At 37.7% G+C, this 17587-nt stretch overlaps 3 protein-coding genes across 6 annotated transcripts; 2 read left to right on the top strand and 1 right to left on the bottom strand.

The window, feature by feature from the left end:
- Window positions 1-1162: 1162 nt before the first annotated feature.
- LOC110923275 (probable tRNA N6-adenosine threonylcarbamoyltransferase) lies at window positions 1163-5473 on the top strand. 2 transcript variants are annotated; one of them, XM_022167419.2, is made up of 5 exons: window positions 1163-1313; window positions 3266-3687; window positions 4011-4145; window positions 4266-4421; window positions 4936-5473. In XM_022167419.2, exons 2-5 carry the CDS (start codon window positions 3268-3270, stop codon window positions 5311-5313), a joined length of 1089 nt encoding a protein of 362 aa, XP_022023111.1. In that variant the 5' UTR covers window positions 1163-1313; window positions 3266-3267; the 3' UTR covers window positions 5314-5473. The 2 variants fall into 2 exon arrangements, with proteins under 2 accessions (XP_022023111.1, XP_035842488.1); XM_035986595.1 differs by lacking the exon at window positions 1163-1313 and adding an exon at window positions 3060-3164.
- A 901-nt stretch (window positions 5474-6374) lies between these two features.
- Window positions 6375-11399, bottom strand: LOC110923316 (general transcription and DNA repair factor IIH helicase subunit XPB1). The gene is made up of 17 exons (XM_022167444.2): window positions 11098-11399; window positions 10902-10948; window positions 10657-10732; window positions 10400-10568; window positions 9677-9899; window positions 9389-9580; window positions 9221-9301; window positions 9039-9126; window positions 8355-8962; window positions 8104-8267; window positions 7942-8014; window positions 7747-7860; window positions 7570-7650; window positions 7120-7179; window positions 6917-7000; window positions 6687-6835; window positions 6375-6595 (listed from the first exon to the last, which is right to left on the bottom strand). Exons 1-17 carry the CDS (start codon window positions 11105-11107, stop codon window positions 6511-6513), a joined length of 2304 nt encoding a protein of 767 aa, XP_022023136.1. The 5' UTR covers window positions 11108-11399; the 3' UTR covers window positions 6375-6510.
- Window positions 11400-13098: 1699 nt separating this feature from the next.
- Window positions 13099-17294, top strand: LOC110921500 (ethylene receptor). 3 transcript variants are annotated; one of them, XM_022165835.2, is made up of 7 exons: window positions 13099-13381; window positions 13799-13851; window positions 13954-14873; window positions 15606-16241; window positions 16326-16453; window positions 16549-16743; window positions 16834-17294. In XM_022165835.2, the coding sequence occupies exons 3-7, from the start codon at window positions 13971-13973 to the stop codon at window positions 17183-17185; spliced, it is 2214 nt and encodes a 737-aa protein (XP_022021527.1). In that variant the 5' UTR covers window positions 13099-13381; window positions 13799-13851; window positions 13954-13970; the 3' UTR covers window positions 17186-17294. The 3 variants fall into 3 exon arrangements, with proteins under 3 accessions (XP_022021527.1, XP_022021528.1, XP_035842487.1); XM_022165836.2 differs by having other exon boundaries at window positions 13142-13381; window positions 13742-13851; XM_035986594.1 differs by lacking the exon at window positions 13799-13851 and having other exon boundaries at window positions 13142-13381.
- The last annotated feature ends 293 nt before the right edge of the window (window positions 17295-17587 follow it).

The following is a 17587-nucleotide window of genomic DNA, read 5'->3' as shown; positions in this document are numbered from 1 at the left end:
CAAGAAATCAAAAAAGGCTAACTGTGACAGAGGCCAGATTCCAGGTTCGTCACTCTAAAGGTGCCTGGACAAGCGTATCACAGGAGCACAAACAAACAAGAAATATCAAACAAACAACAAACAAGATGCCGGTCCTCACTACCCCGACTTCAACTAATCAACCAACAAAAAACAGGAAAAACTAACTACAGAAAGGGAAAGATCTCACAGTGGGTGCAAGTCTTCACACAAGATGACGACTGTAACCTTCTAGGGTTACAAGTCAATCACCAACAGCAATGAACAAACACTGGTTGGTTTGCTCTGAATCCTTCTAGGGTTTCAGAGACCAACGCAGTCTTCTCACAGATTCCAATGAAGGACCCAAGCAAATCCTCCGATTAGGGTTTCACAAACCCTAACTCAATATCACCCCCAAGATCAACCAACTAGGGTTTCTCAAGATCAGAAACCCTAAGACAACCTACAAGAAACACAAAAGAGATATGAAACAGCGGAAGAACAATCAAACAACCAAGAGCTTATTTAGCTCTGATACCATGTAGAAATTTATGGTATCAACACATAGATCAAGAACAAGACAATAGCGACAAAACGGTGACCAAAATCTATTATTAACCCAAACCAAAAACACCCCCAAATACCCAGTGATCTTACCAACAGTAAGATCTAAATGAAACAAGTGTTCGGATCAACTGATTTGATCAGTTGATCTATAGAAATACAAACAAGAACAATACAGAAGAATACAACCTGATCTACGCGGTTGAATCTCTCAGATGAGACTTCACCAACAAATACAAGTAGATCGAAACAATACAAGAGATGAAACCCTAAAACTGAGAAAATGAAGAACCATCTGGAATATGAGAGAGAAACAGCTCTTATATACCAAAAATATCTGGAGTTACACTTAACCCCCTTTTACTTCCTTCAAATGCACAGCAACACATGAATATTACAACAAGGCCCCTTCAACTATAAGAACCTGCCATAACAACCTTATCAATCGGTTAGGATTTGCATAACAAGAATATTTGAATGAACTTAGAAATTGAATGATAAATAAACTATCATTCTTTTAACAACTCCCTTGCCTTATAGTATCCTACGAAACAAGTAAAAAAAGTTACAGGCACCATTTAAGAGGGGGTAAAAGTTCATATTTTGCGAGTGGGAGGGTAGTTATTGTAAATATGCAGACATTTTCAGGGCTGACTTGACCTCCGCGCGTCCACCCTATCCCATACTTTCCCTCTTCATCAATCGCCGCCAGGCTGCCGACGAGCTTTTCTTCATCGGAAACTGTTCAGGTACTTGTTGGCTTACATATTTCAGCTTCATATTCTACAACTTACGCTGCCAATTGTTTGTTTATTTGATGTTTATTTGAATCTGTAAATAAAAATTTCAAGGTGTAGCCTTGTGTTTAGTTTTGCTTTATTTTCTTAATGGATGTTGTGCCTCTTTTGTTATGATTTTTTCATGCTTTCTACCGTTCTGCTGCTGCTAGTTAAGATGGCATAAAGTTGAGACAATTGTTATGTTCTTTAGTTGTACACCAGCTGTTTGATAAAATTACCTACAGAACGACACATGTCAGGGGCGGATTTAGAGCCAATAAGGGGGTTCCCAGGAACCCCTTTGGTTCGTAATTTTGTAGGAGAACCTTGTAACTAATTGAGTGGTCTATTGGGTAATACGTGCAGTTCAAGTCCGGTTAAGGCCACTTTTTTTTTGTCTTTTTTTGCGTTTTCTTAACTTAAAACTTAAAAGCGATTTAGGGTTTAGTGATTCATGCTTGTCGGCTGTCGCCCTATCCTGTTTACCCTCAAACACAAACACACACGCGACCACTCATCTTCTCGTCTCCAGCCACCATCCCTCCACACACTGTCACCGTTACACAGCCTCTCGCCGGAGCCACTCCAGCCTCCACACGCAGCTCCTTCCCGTATTTATTTACTCTCTTAAGCCCTTCAGGTTCGTTTAAACCTTATAAGTTGTTGATTTTAACTTTGAATTTGTTGATTTACATGTTTGTTTAGACATTTAATTTGATTTCTTGACATTCAATTGACATAGGCTAGTTAGTATGAATAGGTTACCTCATTGGGCTCATTGTAGATGTTTTCGTTTCACTTCATCTTAAGTGTTTTACGTGGGGAGGTTATTCAAATAAGTCTGTGACAACCATTATTGAGTATGGTGGAATAAGATATTACTTGCAAACCGGATGATTTTGTTTTGCTTTATGTGTGTTCCCTTTTAGTCGCTTTTGCAAGATTGCGTAGAGGCTGAATGTAGTTTGCGGTGAGTGACAGTCAATGTTGAGTATGCTGGAATTAGGGAAGAACTAGGATGGTTCATTCCATTGGAATGGAAGCAGAACTGTCTGTTTTGATTAGTGTAATGTAATGGTCCATTCCTGTGATTTTATTACCTTCTTGATTTCTTTAGATCGTTCACTTCATTCCATGTTTTTTATTGCGGACAACCAAACCTACCCTTAGAATCATCGTCACCTATACAGTGAAAACTCACTATTAAGTCTAAACGCACATCTAACCACTCTCCCTTTAGCTAGTGTATTAATCAAGTTGTTAAGTTATACATATGCTCTGACCCAAACCGTCGAACCATCCCGTATTTTTTATGTTCAGACATATGAACTCGAACATTTAAAAAAGTGAACCCTTTGGAAAAAATTCCTGGATCCGCCACTGATGCTTTTATCTTCTGTTTGGTATTTTCTGTTAAATGTTCAGCTTATACATGTACAAGAATGCATTCCATGTTCATTAGGCTAAGCGGTACGGGGGTCGTCCCTGCCCCGTCCAGGATCAGCGACGTCGGCAACACCGTTCCCCCCCCCCCCCCCCCCCCCCAAGCGGCGTTCTCCCCGTCTCCCTCCGGACGATTGTGACGGGCCTCCCCCCTCTCACACACCTATACATACAACTTATATATATATATATATATATATATATATATATATATATATATATATATATATATATATATATATTAGGCTCATCCCCCCATTTCCTTAGTTTCATCCCCTTTGCCCCATCCTCACACCCATCCTACGTGGCACTTACGTGGCGGATCACCCTCCAAGGATGGGCCATCACCATACCACATAGCCTTATAATGGATTAGATGTATGCCACTCGTACTTTTTAACACATGTATATTCATTCGTACATGTAGTCATGTACTTTGTTGGTTCAAATTTTAATCATTAATTAAATGGTTTTTTCAGATATGAAGAGGATGATAGCATTAGGGTTTGAAGGATCAGCCAACAAGATAGGCGTTGGCGTCGTGACTCTAGACGGCACCATATTATCAAACCCGCGTCACACCTATATCACCCCTCCTGGTCATGGGTTTCTCCCTCGTGAAACCGCGCATCACCATCTGCAACACGTTCTTCCCCTGGTTAAAGAAGCCCTAGAAACTGCTCAAATTACGTTGAAAGATGTTAGCTGTCTTTGTTACACTAAAGGTCCAGGAATGGGTGCACCGTTACAGGTTTCCGCTGTTGTTGTACGCGTTCTTTCACAGTTATGGAAGATTCCCATTGTAGGTGTGAATCACTGTGTTGCTCATATTGAAATGGGGAGAGTTGTCACTGGGGCTGATGATCCGGTTGTTCTCTATGTTAGCGGGGGAAACACGCAGGTAACTGAACTAGTATTGTTGTTATTAAAGTACACGGATGGTCCCTGTGGTTAACCAAAATTTTGGATTTAGTCCCTAGTTTTTCAAAAGTACATGGATGGTCCCTTTGGTTTGCACATGTATTTACAAAGTGCATACCATAGGGATCATCCATGTGCTTTTGGCAAAAGTTGGGGCTAAATGCGTTATAAAGTGCAAACCACAAGGACCATCCGTGTACTTCAAAAATTTTGGGGACTAAATCCAAAATTTTGGTTAATCACAGGGATCATCCGTGTACTTTACTCTAGTTATTATTAACGTTATTTATTTTTTATAATTAGGTAATTGCATACAGTGAAGGCAGATACCGAATTTTTGGGGAGACGATTGATATAGCAATAGGTAATTGCTTGGACCGATTTGCTAGAGTTTTAATGTTGTCGAATGATCCAAGTCCAGGGTATAACATCGAGCAGGTATGCAATTTATGTATTCAATACTCTTGTTTAGAATTGGAACAATTTTTTAATATGTTTTTAGGAAGTTAGTGTCATGGGTTGGAAGATTTATTTAATGAAGATAAATTTTTAATTCAGCTTGCAAAAAAAGGAGAAAAGTTCATAGATATCCCTTATGTTGTAAAGGGAATGGATGTGTCTTTTAGCGGAATACTGAGCTACATTGAATCGGAGGCTGAACAAAAGCTTAAAAACAATGAGTGTACCCCCGCAGATTTATGCTACTCGTTGCAGGTAAATTAATAAAATATTTGAATTTTTGAGTTTCTAGTATTACAAAAGAGTAAACTGCCATTTTGGTCCCTGAGGTTTGGTTACTTTTGCCACTTTAGTCCAAAACTCAAACATTTTGCATCTGGGTCCCTGTGGTTTCAGTTTTATTGCCATTTTGGTCCAAAAATGAAATCAGGTCATACTTGTCTTATAAAATCCTGCAATTTTGTCATTTTCCACAGGGGCAAATCAGGTCATATTTGTCTTATAAAATATGGTATTTACAAAAAAAAAATGATCATTTTGCCCCTGCGGAAAATGACAAAATAACATGATTTTATAAGACAAATATGACCTGATTTCATTTTTGGACCAAAATGGCAATAAAACTGAAACCACAGGGACCCAGATGCAAAAAGTTTGAGTTTTGGACTAAAGTGGCAAAATTGACCAAACCACAGGGACCAAAATGGCAGTTTACTCATTACAAAATGATAATAATACAATATTAATGTACTTTTTTGCTTTGTTTTAGGAAACGCTGTTTGCTATGCTTGTTGAGATTACAGAACGGGCAATGGCTCACTGTGACAAGAAAGATGTTTTGATTGTTGGTGGGGTCGGGTGCAATGTGCGGTTGCAAGAGATGATGAACGTGATGTGTGGCGAAAGAGGTGGGAAGCTGTTTGCAACCGATGATAGGTATTGCATTGATAACGGGGCAATGATTGCGTATACAGGTCTTCTTGAATACGCACATGGAAATACAACTCCATTTGAAGAATCCACTTTCACTCAGAGGTTTAGAACCGATGAAGTGTGGGCGGTTTGGAGAGATACCAAGAAGGATCTATCCAACGCCGATAACAAGATAACACAAAACGCGGTTGAAGAAGGATCACTGGTGCGTTGAAATGTCGTTCTTCTTTTATGTGTGTTTACATATGAATGTAGGATCATTGTATTGAGTACATTATTGTCATTTTTCGACCTGTTCGGCTGTTTGTATGGTCAATATTACTCAACGTGGGATTGATTGATGTTATTAGAAGTGCTTTTATTGATAAGTTATAGATACATGTTCAATATAAAAGCTTTTTAAATTAAGAATTATGAAAACATCATAAGCACTTTTATGGTACCGATAAACCACTAAAGGGACTATCCGAGTAACAACTGAGCAAACCACAGGGAGCATACATGTAACTTTGAAATGGTGGGGATTAAATGTGAAATTTTACCAAACCACAGGGACTGTTCATGCATTATACTCTGTTTTATGTGTTGTATCTTTTTCATTTTGTACAGGCTCGAACTGGTTTAAAAGTTAGAGAAACTTTTACTTGAGCCAGCTTACAAAGGAAAACGCTACAAAAACGGCTCGTGGGCCGAATTTTAAGCCAGGAGCAAGGCTAAGTCTTAACGAGCCGAATTTCACTGGTTATGGATCCGATTCCATCAATGAAGAAGATTATAGTAACTACAAAGTTTAGTATTTTTCTATAAAAGGGACTCATGTAATATTATCATCATTACGTAACATATCAATTTTTTGAGACTTTTCTCTGTTCATGTGTTGTATTTCCGCTCTGCATAACATACTTTGTAGCATAGCATATGCATCATATTAATTGTTTTGATAAGGAAAAATTACAAGTTTTGTCCTTTATCTTTATACCATCTTTCAGGCGGTGTCCTTTTTAACGAATATTGACAGGCGGTGTCCTTTACTAGGTATTTTGTTGCAAGTTTAGTCCCTTACACCCAACCCAGTTAAAAAAACCCTGTTAATTGTCGGGTGTAAAGGACTAAACTTGCAACAAAATACCTAGGTAAAGGACTAAACTTGCAACAAAATACCTAGTAAAGGACACCGCCTGTCAACAATTAACAGGGGAGAAAATTATAATGACGCAAAATCCTACAATCTGGGGAGAAAATGAACTTGTTGCAAGAAAAAACAAAACACCACACAAAAAAAAAAAGTTACTTGTATAAGTTTAATTTCCTGTAGGTATCAAGTCATATAAATTGGTTTTGTCGTACAGAAGCACTCGTCAAACAACAAAACAAAACAAGCCTCGGGACATATTTGATTGTAACAAACAGGTCATACAAAACGCTTTTTGAACAGTTGATGTCGTTTTGCTGGATCCTTCGGCTTGCTCTTTCCGAAGCCTCCTTTCTGTCCAGTCCTGTGAAAACAAAAGGTCAACAAAATTAAATGCCACTCTAGTCTACCGGTGGTGTTCTAAAGAAGCATTTGCTAGGGAAACTAAGACTTACCTGAACTCATGATAGACCATCCCTTTAGCTCCTGACATGGCACTCATGGAACCCATGAGGCGACGTGCACGCGCCTTTTGAAGTGCTATGTCATCTGTATCATCTTCCAGTATTTCCAAACCTAATTTATCATCTCCAGCACTTAACACCTGTCATAGACGCAATCAGTAAATAACCGTTCCGTTCCGATCCGAACCCACCATAAGATAGAGAAAGTTTATATGTAAAACCTTTCCAAGAAGAGAAAGTTGATCTTCTAAACGATGATAGCTCAACTCTGACCCTGCATCTGATGGAGGCAAACTTGTAATCACCTGTTGATCAAAATGTTTATCGTCATTTTGTGGGCCCTATCTGTTTGTGGGCCCTTTGAAAAGCTATATAGATTTTGAAAAATATAAATGACACTAGAAGAGTAAAACAAACGTATTACCTTAAAACTGTAACCCTGATCGATTAGAAACTGCTGCCTTTTAGTTGAGTAATACATTTCCTGCATTATCAACGTAAATTAGCAAATATTGATCGGTATACTAGAAATTAGATTGAGGATCCTGTACATTAATCCAGAAGTGTGAGAAGTGTATTATAACACTATATAACACCATACAAACACCGTATAACAATATGTAACACCATATAACACCATATAACACTATATAACAAATATAACACTATAGTTTGTCTGATAGCATGTCTATGATAGATGTATAGTGTTATATATTGTTATATAGTGTCATATAGTGTTACATAGTGTTATATGGTGTTACATATTGTTATACGATGTTTATATGGTGTTATATAGTGTTATAATACACTTCTCACACTTATGGATTAATGTACAGGATCCCTACCCCTAGTAATTAACACTTAATAATAGTACCTGTGTATCTGTAGATACTAGCGAGTAGAAAAAGGCGTTGTATTCCTCTTTTCCTCCCGCCATTCTATCCTGGAGACGACCCTATACTCAACAACATTAAAAATGTCAATAATTATTAGTTCACAAAAAATTATGATAGAAAATCATAAGTTAAAGAGAAAAAAAAAACGAAAGTACCTTTGCCCTGAGAATACGTCCGAGACGTTGGGCTTCTTGACGCCTTGAACCAGCATGTGATGAAATTTGAATAATCACATTTGCTTCAGGAATATCGATCGAATTATCACCAACCTACGTAGTGATTTCAACATTAACTGATACAAACATCCAAAATACTCGTTTCTTTACAAAAATGACATTTTGGGGTCGTACCTTCGAGAGGAAAACAGTGTTGACTTCCTTGCTAGTCTTGAAAGCCTCTAGTATCTTTGTTCTTTCAATATGACTGCACATGAAATATAACATTTCTCCGTTAACACACATACATGCAAGACATACATATTATTTATTTTGGAACTAAAAGCTAGAATAAACCTTGTGGCACCATAAATCATCGGTTTGCGAAGTTTCATTGCGTATTCAGTGAGTGCGAAAAGATTGTCGGCAAAAACAATTATCTTATCGCCACGTTGCTGCTCATGAAATCTAATAAGAAATTCGCAAGCTCTAAACTTGTTAGGGTTCATCACATATAGAGCCTGCGATTTAAAGCAAAACATAAACAATTATTAGATATATGTTCAATAAGAACAAGACACACATTAAGAGTGCAAATGTGACGATACCTGTTTCTTCTTAGAATTTTCCTTCTTTAAATATTCAGCAAAAAACTCTTTGGTCATCGGACACCACACTTCGGCACATTGTACGTTTGCGATGAATCCGCCCTTGACTAAATCCAACCAATTTGCTTCATACAACTTCGGACCGATAAGAAAATTCAAATCCGTAATTCTTTCGTCCTCTCTAACAAGTGTAGCAGTAAGCCCAAGCTTGCAATGAGATTTAGTGATGCTAATGACTTTACGAAACATGTGTGCAGGAACCACGTGCACCTCGTCCATGAGTAGCAAACCCCATTCTCGGTTTCGTATTTCCTCGATGATCTTTTCGGATTCTTCAGATCGTTTCCCGCCAAAAGCAACCATGTTATAGGTCGTCACAACAACTCCAGCGTTTCCACGAAATCTTTCTTTGCTATCGGATGTAAAACGACAAATGTTTTCATCCCGAATGTTTGACCATAGTTTGAACTGAAAGGCCCATTGGTCAACCGACACAGCATTCGTTGCTAAACAGAGACAACTTTTCTTTATTCTGCAGGCTGCAGAAACACCCACTAATGACTTTCCGGCACCACAGGGTAAGACGATGATGCCAGATCTTGCTCTGCCTGCAAGCGGGTCAGACAGGTCAAACGGGTCCAACAGGTCCAACATGTTCGAAAGTTTAGATTATTAGTTTAATACCGTTTCCAAACATCTTGCTAAGACTCTTTTCTTGATAAGGCCGTGGTTGTGCTTGCGGTTTTAGTTCCATCTCAAGGTCTGGATTGATCTGCAATACGTAAAAAAACAAAAAAAAAAATTAAAAAAATCAGCAACCGATATTATTTCAATGAAAAGCAATGTCGGCTTAAATGAAAACTCACAGTGTCATTGCGGAAATCATATTCTTCCAACATGGGATAGTTTAAAGCATTTGGCAAGCATCTCTGCTTTACATTTTCCACCTGTCAAGAAGATAAACTTTACAGATTAAACAATTGTTTTTACAAGACGGGTCAAAGTACTAAAGTCAAAGAGACGTAGAAGTATACCTGAGAAGGATCAATTTCAAAAGAATGAGCTTCTTTTTCTTCAGCTACAGCCGCCAGCTGTGCTTCATTTAGCAACTCGTCATGTGTACCTTCAATTTCACCAATCGCTCTACTAACATTGAATCCATCTCCTCCCTCGTTAAAAATCCTCGCTCGCGATATCACTTCATCACTTAACAATCTCTTCAATACCTGCAAAGAATGGATCAAATAAGAAAATAATAATCAGATAACAACATAAGCTATGTAGATACAAAAATGAAAAAAAAAAAAGACGAGCTGTCTTGCCTCAGGGAATGGAGATTCAACTAAGTATCGATTCTTCTTAAGTACAAGCTTTACTTTCCCGTAATTTGCTGTAGAAGCGTGAATAAACTCAATCATCTCTTTTGGAAGCTTGGTTTTCGAAAGCTTGTTCAAAACAGCAATGATTGTTTCGGTTTCTAAACCGACAGATACGGCGGCATAAAGTGAGTGCGGAGTGAGGTTGTACTCATGCATCGATTCAGGCCTGCAAGTACAAACACAAGCCCAAAAGATCTTAAACGTACATTAACAAGTAGGGGTGTAAACGAGCCGGGCCGAGCCCGAGCTCGACCAGGCTCGAGCTCGGCTCGTTAGGTTGTTATGAAGCTCGAGCTCGAGCTCGGCTCAACTCGGCTCGAACTATTTTGAGAACAACCTTAAACGAGCTAAAAGCTCGGCTCGAGCTCACTTCAACATCGCTTAAACGAGCCAAAGCTCGGCCCTAGCTCGGCTCATCAATGTTATCATCATTATTAATATATTATATACAAAAAAATTAAAATTTTGTATGGGCTCGTTTAGGCTCGCGAGCCTAAACAAGCTTTGTATTTCAGGCTCGAGCTCGGGCTCGTTAAGGCTCGGCTCGTTGGAGCTTTTAACCGAGCCGATCACAAGTAGCTCTCGAGCCTCTGGGCTTGTTTACACCCCTATTAACAAGAGTCACAAGACAATATTAAATATTAGCAAGATGTGAAAATGTATAACCTGCAGACAGGTTCTGCGATAGCAATAAGAAAATCATATGCTTGTTTATACAACGGCGAAAACGTCTCAAGAAAGATCCGTCCATCCGCACACGCCCATAACGGGCGATTGGCATGATCTGGTTTAAGTTCCAGCTTTGTAAAATCTCTCTTCTTTCCTTCTCCATCACCTAAAACAAATCCAAAACCGCTCATTCCGATCAACCCAATACAAACAAAGAAACACCCATATTATTTACTAACTATTTAACAAAATACCATCTCGATCATCATCATTAAAGTCCTCAACATAATATGCTTCTTCATCATCAAAAGCTGCAGCTTTATGATCCTCCTACATAATAACACATACTTAAACCCTAATCTCTGGATCATTATGAAATATCAAACTTACCCAATGTTCGTATAGTTCAATAACAAGTATACACTAAATTCAATTGAACAATGACCTAATCCTATAGACTAAAATGTAATGATAATAGTAAAATTGTAAAAATAATAACCTTGGATGAATATTTGTTCCTCTTATGAGGTCTCCCACTGTTCTCACCTGTGAACAATCGGATAATCAAAAGAGTTATACTGAAAAGATTAGTTTTTTTTTTCATATTGGGTATAATCTTTTTGCATTCTTTATCAGAATAGTGGTGCGATGATCGTAGGATTGTGGGGTTTTTAATAAGTAGATTGAGGACATACCGTGACCCATGATCGGATCTGATAATCGCAGATGGAATCCGAGAATTAGTGTGTGTGTAGAGTGGAGAAGATGAAGATTTGATTGTGTTGCGTATGAGAAGGGCAGATGAACTGCAGGGTTACAAAGGTGGATTTTTGGTTATAAATACAACTCACTGAGTCACTGAGTTTTTTTAGAACGGCGGACCCGGACCCGAATCCGACTCGGGTCGATTGCCAATGCTAAATGTTGTCCGGAGGAGATTATGTTGGGCTGTTTATCTTCGACTATAACGGGCTCCTACTAAAGAATTTGATATTAGCTGGGGTGTTTGATACGGGACCTGTTATCACCCTTCTTATTTATCGTCACCATATAAGTTTTGGGTATGATTATGAACAGGACGGTGAAAATACATAGTTGTATTAAAATTTGGTATTGTAAACTATACTGAGTGTCGGTACCATAAGAAAGAACGGTATGGTAATCGTTGTAGGATTTTGGTGCCCGACCCTGTACGGGAACACCATTCCCCCTTGTTCGGCACCGACTGAAACTCGCCAAATTTGGGGTGGCCACCAAAATGTAGTCATACACTCATACTCGGTTGTAAAATTCTGTCACATACCTAGCCTATTACTTGTTGGATATTTGTCGGGTATTTACCCGTCGGGTATTGGGTAAATTCGTTAGTGTTTTAAAAATTACCCCTTAGTCTAGAACATAAAAAATTGTGCAAAGTGGTTGATCGTGTGAGATGGCATAACCGTGGCAAAGAATGGAAGCGTAAATGGAAGAAAACCCTAGTGTTTGAGGTAGAAATGTTGGAATGGAAAAGATGTACAGGGGCTATAGTTGCGGCAAGCTGGAATGGTAAAGACGAATTGGTCTGGTTAGGAGAAGCTTCAGGCAGGTTTTTGTTAGGTCGGTCAAAGATTTAACGGTTTCTTTGATGAATGTTAGCAGGGTTTTCTTATTATGAAATTGTACAAACGGGTCCTTTAAAGTGTAACATATTTGCCAACATAAAAGTATAGCCAATTAAATTTAAAAAAAAAACCGTAATATTATTTTATATATATTTACATAAGTTTTTGTGCTTCAATTTCTTTCTCTTTTTTGTTTGACTTTTAGTTCCTTTGATGCAAGACCCCACGAAACTAACCATGTGGGAAGTTATACAAAAGCCTAGATTTTTATTGTTTGTAACATGCTCTAGATTATAAGTTTTTGTTCATGCCTTCATGAAGAAGCATTACAAAGGGGTGAAATTTTCAATTATAAGTTTTTGTTCATGCCTTATGATCTATAGTGATTCATTGAACGTACAAATTAGTTATAAGAATTATAAGTAAGTGTATTTTTTTTAAACTGTGAAGTCGGCAACTATCATTGTATCTATCAAGCTTCTATACATAAGTCTATATGTTTTCGTATAGGGGCGTAAACGAGCCAAATCTCTCGTGAGTTGTTTGAGATTAGCTCGCTAAAAGCTCGATTCAATTCGAGCTTAGATGGGTTCGATCCTAAAAATATGCTTGTTTAAAGCCTGAGCTTCACTTACCGAGTTCAAGTCGGCTCGCAAGCTTAAAAGAGTCTATTCTATATATTATATATTATTGTATTATACGGTAGATTACATATATCAATATTTCAGTGGTTGCCGAGCTTAGTTTATTTACACCTCTATTTTCGTGGTTTGCATTTAAAATTGGTTTCGTACTATTTTTAAATTAAATAAATTAGTTTTAATATTTAAAATTTTAATATTAATTAATAATAATAATAATAATAATAATAATAATAATAATAATAATAATAACTAGTGGGCTACACCGCGTTTCGCGACAAAGCGGCCCAATTTTTCACAAATTTTAAATAGAAACGTAGACGTAAGGGTAAAAATAATGTTAATAGTAGAATTTTGTTCGATATTGGTTCGGTTCATTACTTTATCGTTATCGTTATGCTATGGGCATTATCGTTATACTATGGGCAGTCGATGTATCAATTGGATGTGGACACGCATTTTAAAAAGCTTAATGATAATAATATCGTCATGTCAGTCAAATGTATATATAGAAACGGATACAAGATACCGTGAAACCCTGTTGTGTTGTCGTCCATGAAGGCAAGATTTTGTTGTCCAAACGTGCGAGAGTTTGGAGGAAACCAAAGATAGAAAGGTAAGGTTGTCGAATGAATAAAAGCTCATCACTACTCCAAAATCTGTCGTCTTCACTCAACTGAGTGCTGCAACCAACAATTTCACAGGATTTTCATCCCAATTTCATGCTTCATCAGGTAATCAAAATGTTTTCTTGAGGGTTGATTTTCACCATCAGAGTTTGAAGTTTGTAATTTTGTAAATTGTTAAGTTTGTTTTTGTTGGTGCCCTAAATTAAATGTTGACTCTGGTTACAAGCTGCCATTTTAATTAATTAGGTATATGTGGAGATTATGTTGTTTCTGATGATGAGTATGACCTGTGATTATCAATTCTCATTTCTAATACCTTTGTTTGGTTTGCCGCGGTTGCTTCGCCATTTTCGCACACATATGAAATTTCGGGAACGATGATATAATGCCCCATCCACCTTCTTTATGCAATAACTGTTTCAATATGAATTCTTTTTAATTTTTATCCTCAAAATCTGTTTACAGAAAACAAAACATACAAACGGAACCATTTATCATTTCCATCATATCATCGTTTTACAGGAAAGCAGTCTGACATTGTCGTCGTCGAGATGAAGAACTGAAGCTTGAATCAAGTGTGTTCATTTAGTTATTTGTTGTTTAATGAAGTGGATTTTATTGTTTTTTAGTTATTAACTTATACCGTTTGCTTTTTCATGTAATTGGTTTACTTCTAGGTAGTGGTCCATTAACAATGGATTGCATATGCTTCGAGCCACAATGGCCAGCTGATGAACTGCTGATGAAATATCAGTATATATCGGATTTTTTTATCGCTCTTGCTTATTTCTCCATCCCACTGGAGTTAATATACTTTGTTAAAAAGTCGGCAGTTTTTCCGTATAGATGGGTACTTGTTCAGTTTGGTGCTTTTATTGTTCTATGTGGAGCTACACATCTCATTAACTTATGGACCTTTGACGTGTATACACCAACAGTAGCTATTGTTATGACAACCGCCAAAGTCTTAACCGCTGCCGTCTCATGTGCAACCGCACTTATGTTAGTTCACATTATTCCCGATCTACTTAGTGTGAAAACTCGGGAATTATTCTTAAAAAATAAAGCTGCTGAGCTGGATCGTGAAATGGGTATCATTCGAACGCAAGAAGAAACCGGCAGACATGTTAGAATGCTGACTCACGAAATCAGAAGCACTCTTAACAGACATACGATTTTAAAAACTACACTTGTTGAATTGGGAAGAACATTAGGGCTAGAAGAATGTGCTCTTTGGATGCCGACACGAAGCGGTTTAGAGCTTCAACTTTCGTACACTCTTCACCAACAAAACCCTGTAGGGTTTACGGTCCCGATTCAATCTCCTGTGATTAATCAAGTTTTTAGCACGGATCGTGCGGTTAAGATCTCTCCTAATAGTCCTGTTGCTAGATTACGCCCGGCTTCTGGTAAATTTATTCTAGGGGAGGTTGTTGCCGTGAGGGTCCCGCTTCTACATCTTAATAATTTTCAAATCTATGACTGGCCGGAACTTTCGACAAAACGTTATGCGCTAATGGTTTTGATGCTTCCGTCTGATAGTGCGAGACAGTGGCATGTTCATGAGTTGGAGCTTGTCGAAGTTGTTGCTGATCAGGTCTGCGCATTTTTGGCTTTTCTTGATTTAATTCAAACTGATATTGTTTCTAATTGGGCTGCAAACGTACTGAACGAACACAAACAAGACCTTGTTCGTGTTCGTTTGTTAAGAAATGTATGTGTTCACGAACTGTTCATGAACACTTAGCGAACGAGGTTTTATGTTCGTTTTCGTTTGTTAAGGAAATGAACTTGTTCGTGTTCGTTTATGTTTGTTTTTATTAATATTAATTTTAGGCAACGAACGAAATCGAACGTCGATGAACAAAAATGAGCACAAACTAATGTTTATGAACACAAATGGAAACAAACGAACACAAACAAACGGTCATGAACAGAATATATAATACACTAACACTTATTAAATATTTTATTTGTCGGAATTTTGAAGTATTTAAATAAAATATAAAAACTACACACAAATGAACACGTTAACGAACGTTCACGGACATAAGTGAACGAATATGGCCTCTGTTCACGTTCGTTCATTTAACAAAATGAACGAAATTTCTTGTTCATATCCGTTTGTTTAATAAACGAACAAACACAAACGAACTTCCCGCCGTACAATTCACGAACTGTTCACCAAACGTTTGGTTCGTTTGCAACCTAGTTTCTAATACTCTTCATTTTCCCTCATAGAAACCTGCAAGCTTTGTAGAGTATATAAGTTAACAGTTTTTAGACGTCAGGTATCGCGTCATCATTTTTGTTTTATCTTATTGTTTAGGTGGCTGTGGCTCTTTCACATGCTGCAATTCTAGAAGAATCCATGCGGGCCCGGGATTTGCTAATGGAGCAAAACGTGGCACTTGATCACGCAAGACGAGAAGCCGAGACAGCTGTGCGTGCACGTAACAGTTTCCTTGCGGTTATGAACCATGAAATGAGAACTCCAATGCATTCAATTATCGCACTTTCATCATTACTACAAGAAACCGATTTGACACCCGAGCAACGGCTCATGGTTGAGACCATTCTCAAAAGCAGTAATTTGCTCGCTACCTTAATAAATGGCGTATTAGATCTTTCTAGACTAGAAGACGGTAGCCTTGAACTCGATTCCGCAACTTTTAACCTTCATTTTCTCTTCAAGGAGGTTCTAAACTTAATAAAGCCTGTCGCATCGGTGAAAAGGTTGTATGTAACATCGAGCCTTTCTTCAGATCTGCCAGAGTATGCAGTTGGTGACGAGAAGAGACTTATGCAAATAATTCTAAATATTGTCGGGAATGCTGTTAAATTCACAAACGAGGGCAGCATTTCGATTTCTGCTATCATCGCAAAACCAGATTCTTTGAGGGACCCACGAGCTCCCGACTTTTTTCCACTTCCTGGTGATAATAATTTCTATATGCGCGTTCAGGTTCGTTTTCCGCTAAAACCTTAAAATTTCAATATTAATGTATAATGTCTCGGGTTCGGTTCTTAACCACAGTCTTATATTTAGGTGAAAGACACGGGAATTGGAATCAGCCAACAAGACACTCCTAAACTGTTCACGAAATTTGCCGAAAGCCAATCGACAGCAAGTAGAAATCCAAGTGGCAGTGGACTTGGCCTTGCCATTTGTAAAAGGTGATTATCATTTAGTTATTGTTAGAATGTCATAAAAAACTCAAATTTGTAGTTATTGGTTAAGAATAAATATATTATGTGTTATGTTGTTACAGATTCGTGAATCTTATGGAAGGTAATATATGGATTGAAAGTGAAGGTGTTGGGAAGGGATCTACCGCAATCTTTTATGTAAAACTTGAATATCCTGCACGTTTAAATGAATCCCGACTGCCTCATATGAGACTACAACCAAAACTTGGTCAAACTAGTTTTCCAGGAGTCAAAGTTCTAGTCGTCGATGATAACGGGTTAGTCCTATCTCATATCCTGATCCATCCAACCATCTCTTTATCCATCCATACATATTTATTTTACATACATATGTATATATAATGCAGGGTTAGCAGAACAGCAACCAGGGGCCTTCTTGTGCACCTTGGTTGTGATGTAACCGTGGTTAGCTCAGGTGAAGAGTGCTTACAGGTTATAACCAAAGACCACAAGGTGGTTATCATGGATGTCTCGTTACCTGGAACCGAGAGTTACAATGCCGCAAGGCTAGTACACGATAGGTTCCCAAAACGCCATGAAAAGCCGCTCATAATCACACTTACGAGCAACACTGATAGATCTGCAAAGGAAAACTTATTGAGAGTTGGTGTGGATGCAGTTGTAGTGAAACCGGTTTCTGTAGAAAAGATGAGAACTGCCTTATCTGAGCTTTTAGAGCATAAAAAAGATGTACAATAATCATACCATGAGTTTCTCCTACCAAACAGGGCGGATTTTTGGCAGCTTCAGTGGCTTGTACATATTGCTACTTTTTAAGTACATACTGTTTGAAATGAGCTTTAACATATTATAGGTTTATGCTTTATATCGTTAACTAAAAGTTAAATGTAATCTAAGTTTTTTTACAAATAATGATGACTTGACTTAACATATATTTACTTTCTATATTTTATTTTCGTATTTATAAATATATGGTAAAATTGCCTTTTTTTAAGTTGAGGATTAATTACAAATGGACCGAACGTGTTACTTATGGGTGAACAATAGAGTATAGGCAAAATTTAAAAAAAAAAAAAAAAAAAAAAAAAAAAAAAAAAAAACCTTAAGAATTAAACCCTAGTATGACCAATATCAACTTGT

The sequence above is a fragment of the Helianthus annuus genome, chromosome 17, assembly GCF_002127325.2.
Source record: "Helianthus annuus cultivar XRQ/B chromosome 17, HanXRQr2.0-SUNRISE, whole genome shotgun sequence".
Classification (NCBI taxonomy): Eukaryota; Viridiplantae; Streptophyta; class Magnoliopsida; order Asterales; family Asteraceae; genus Helianthus; species Helianthus annuus.
Note: the sequence above shows the minus strand (reverse complement) of the source record. Positions and strands in the feature narration are given on the sequence as shown.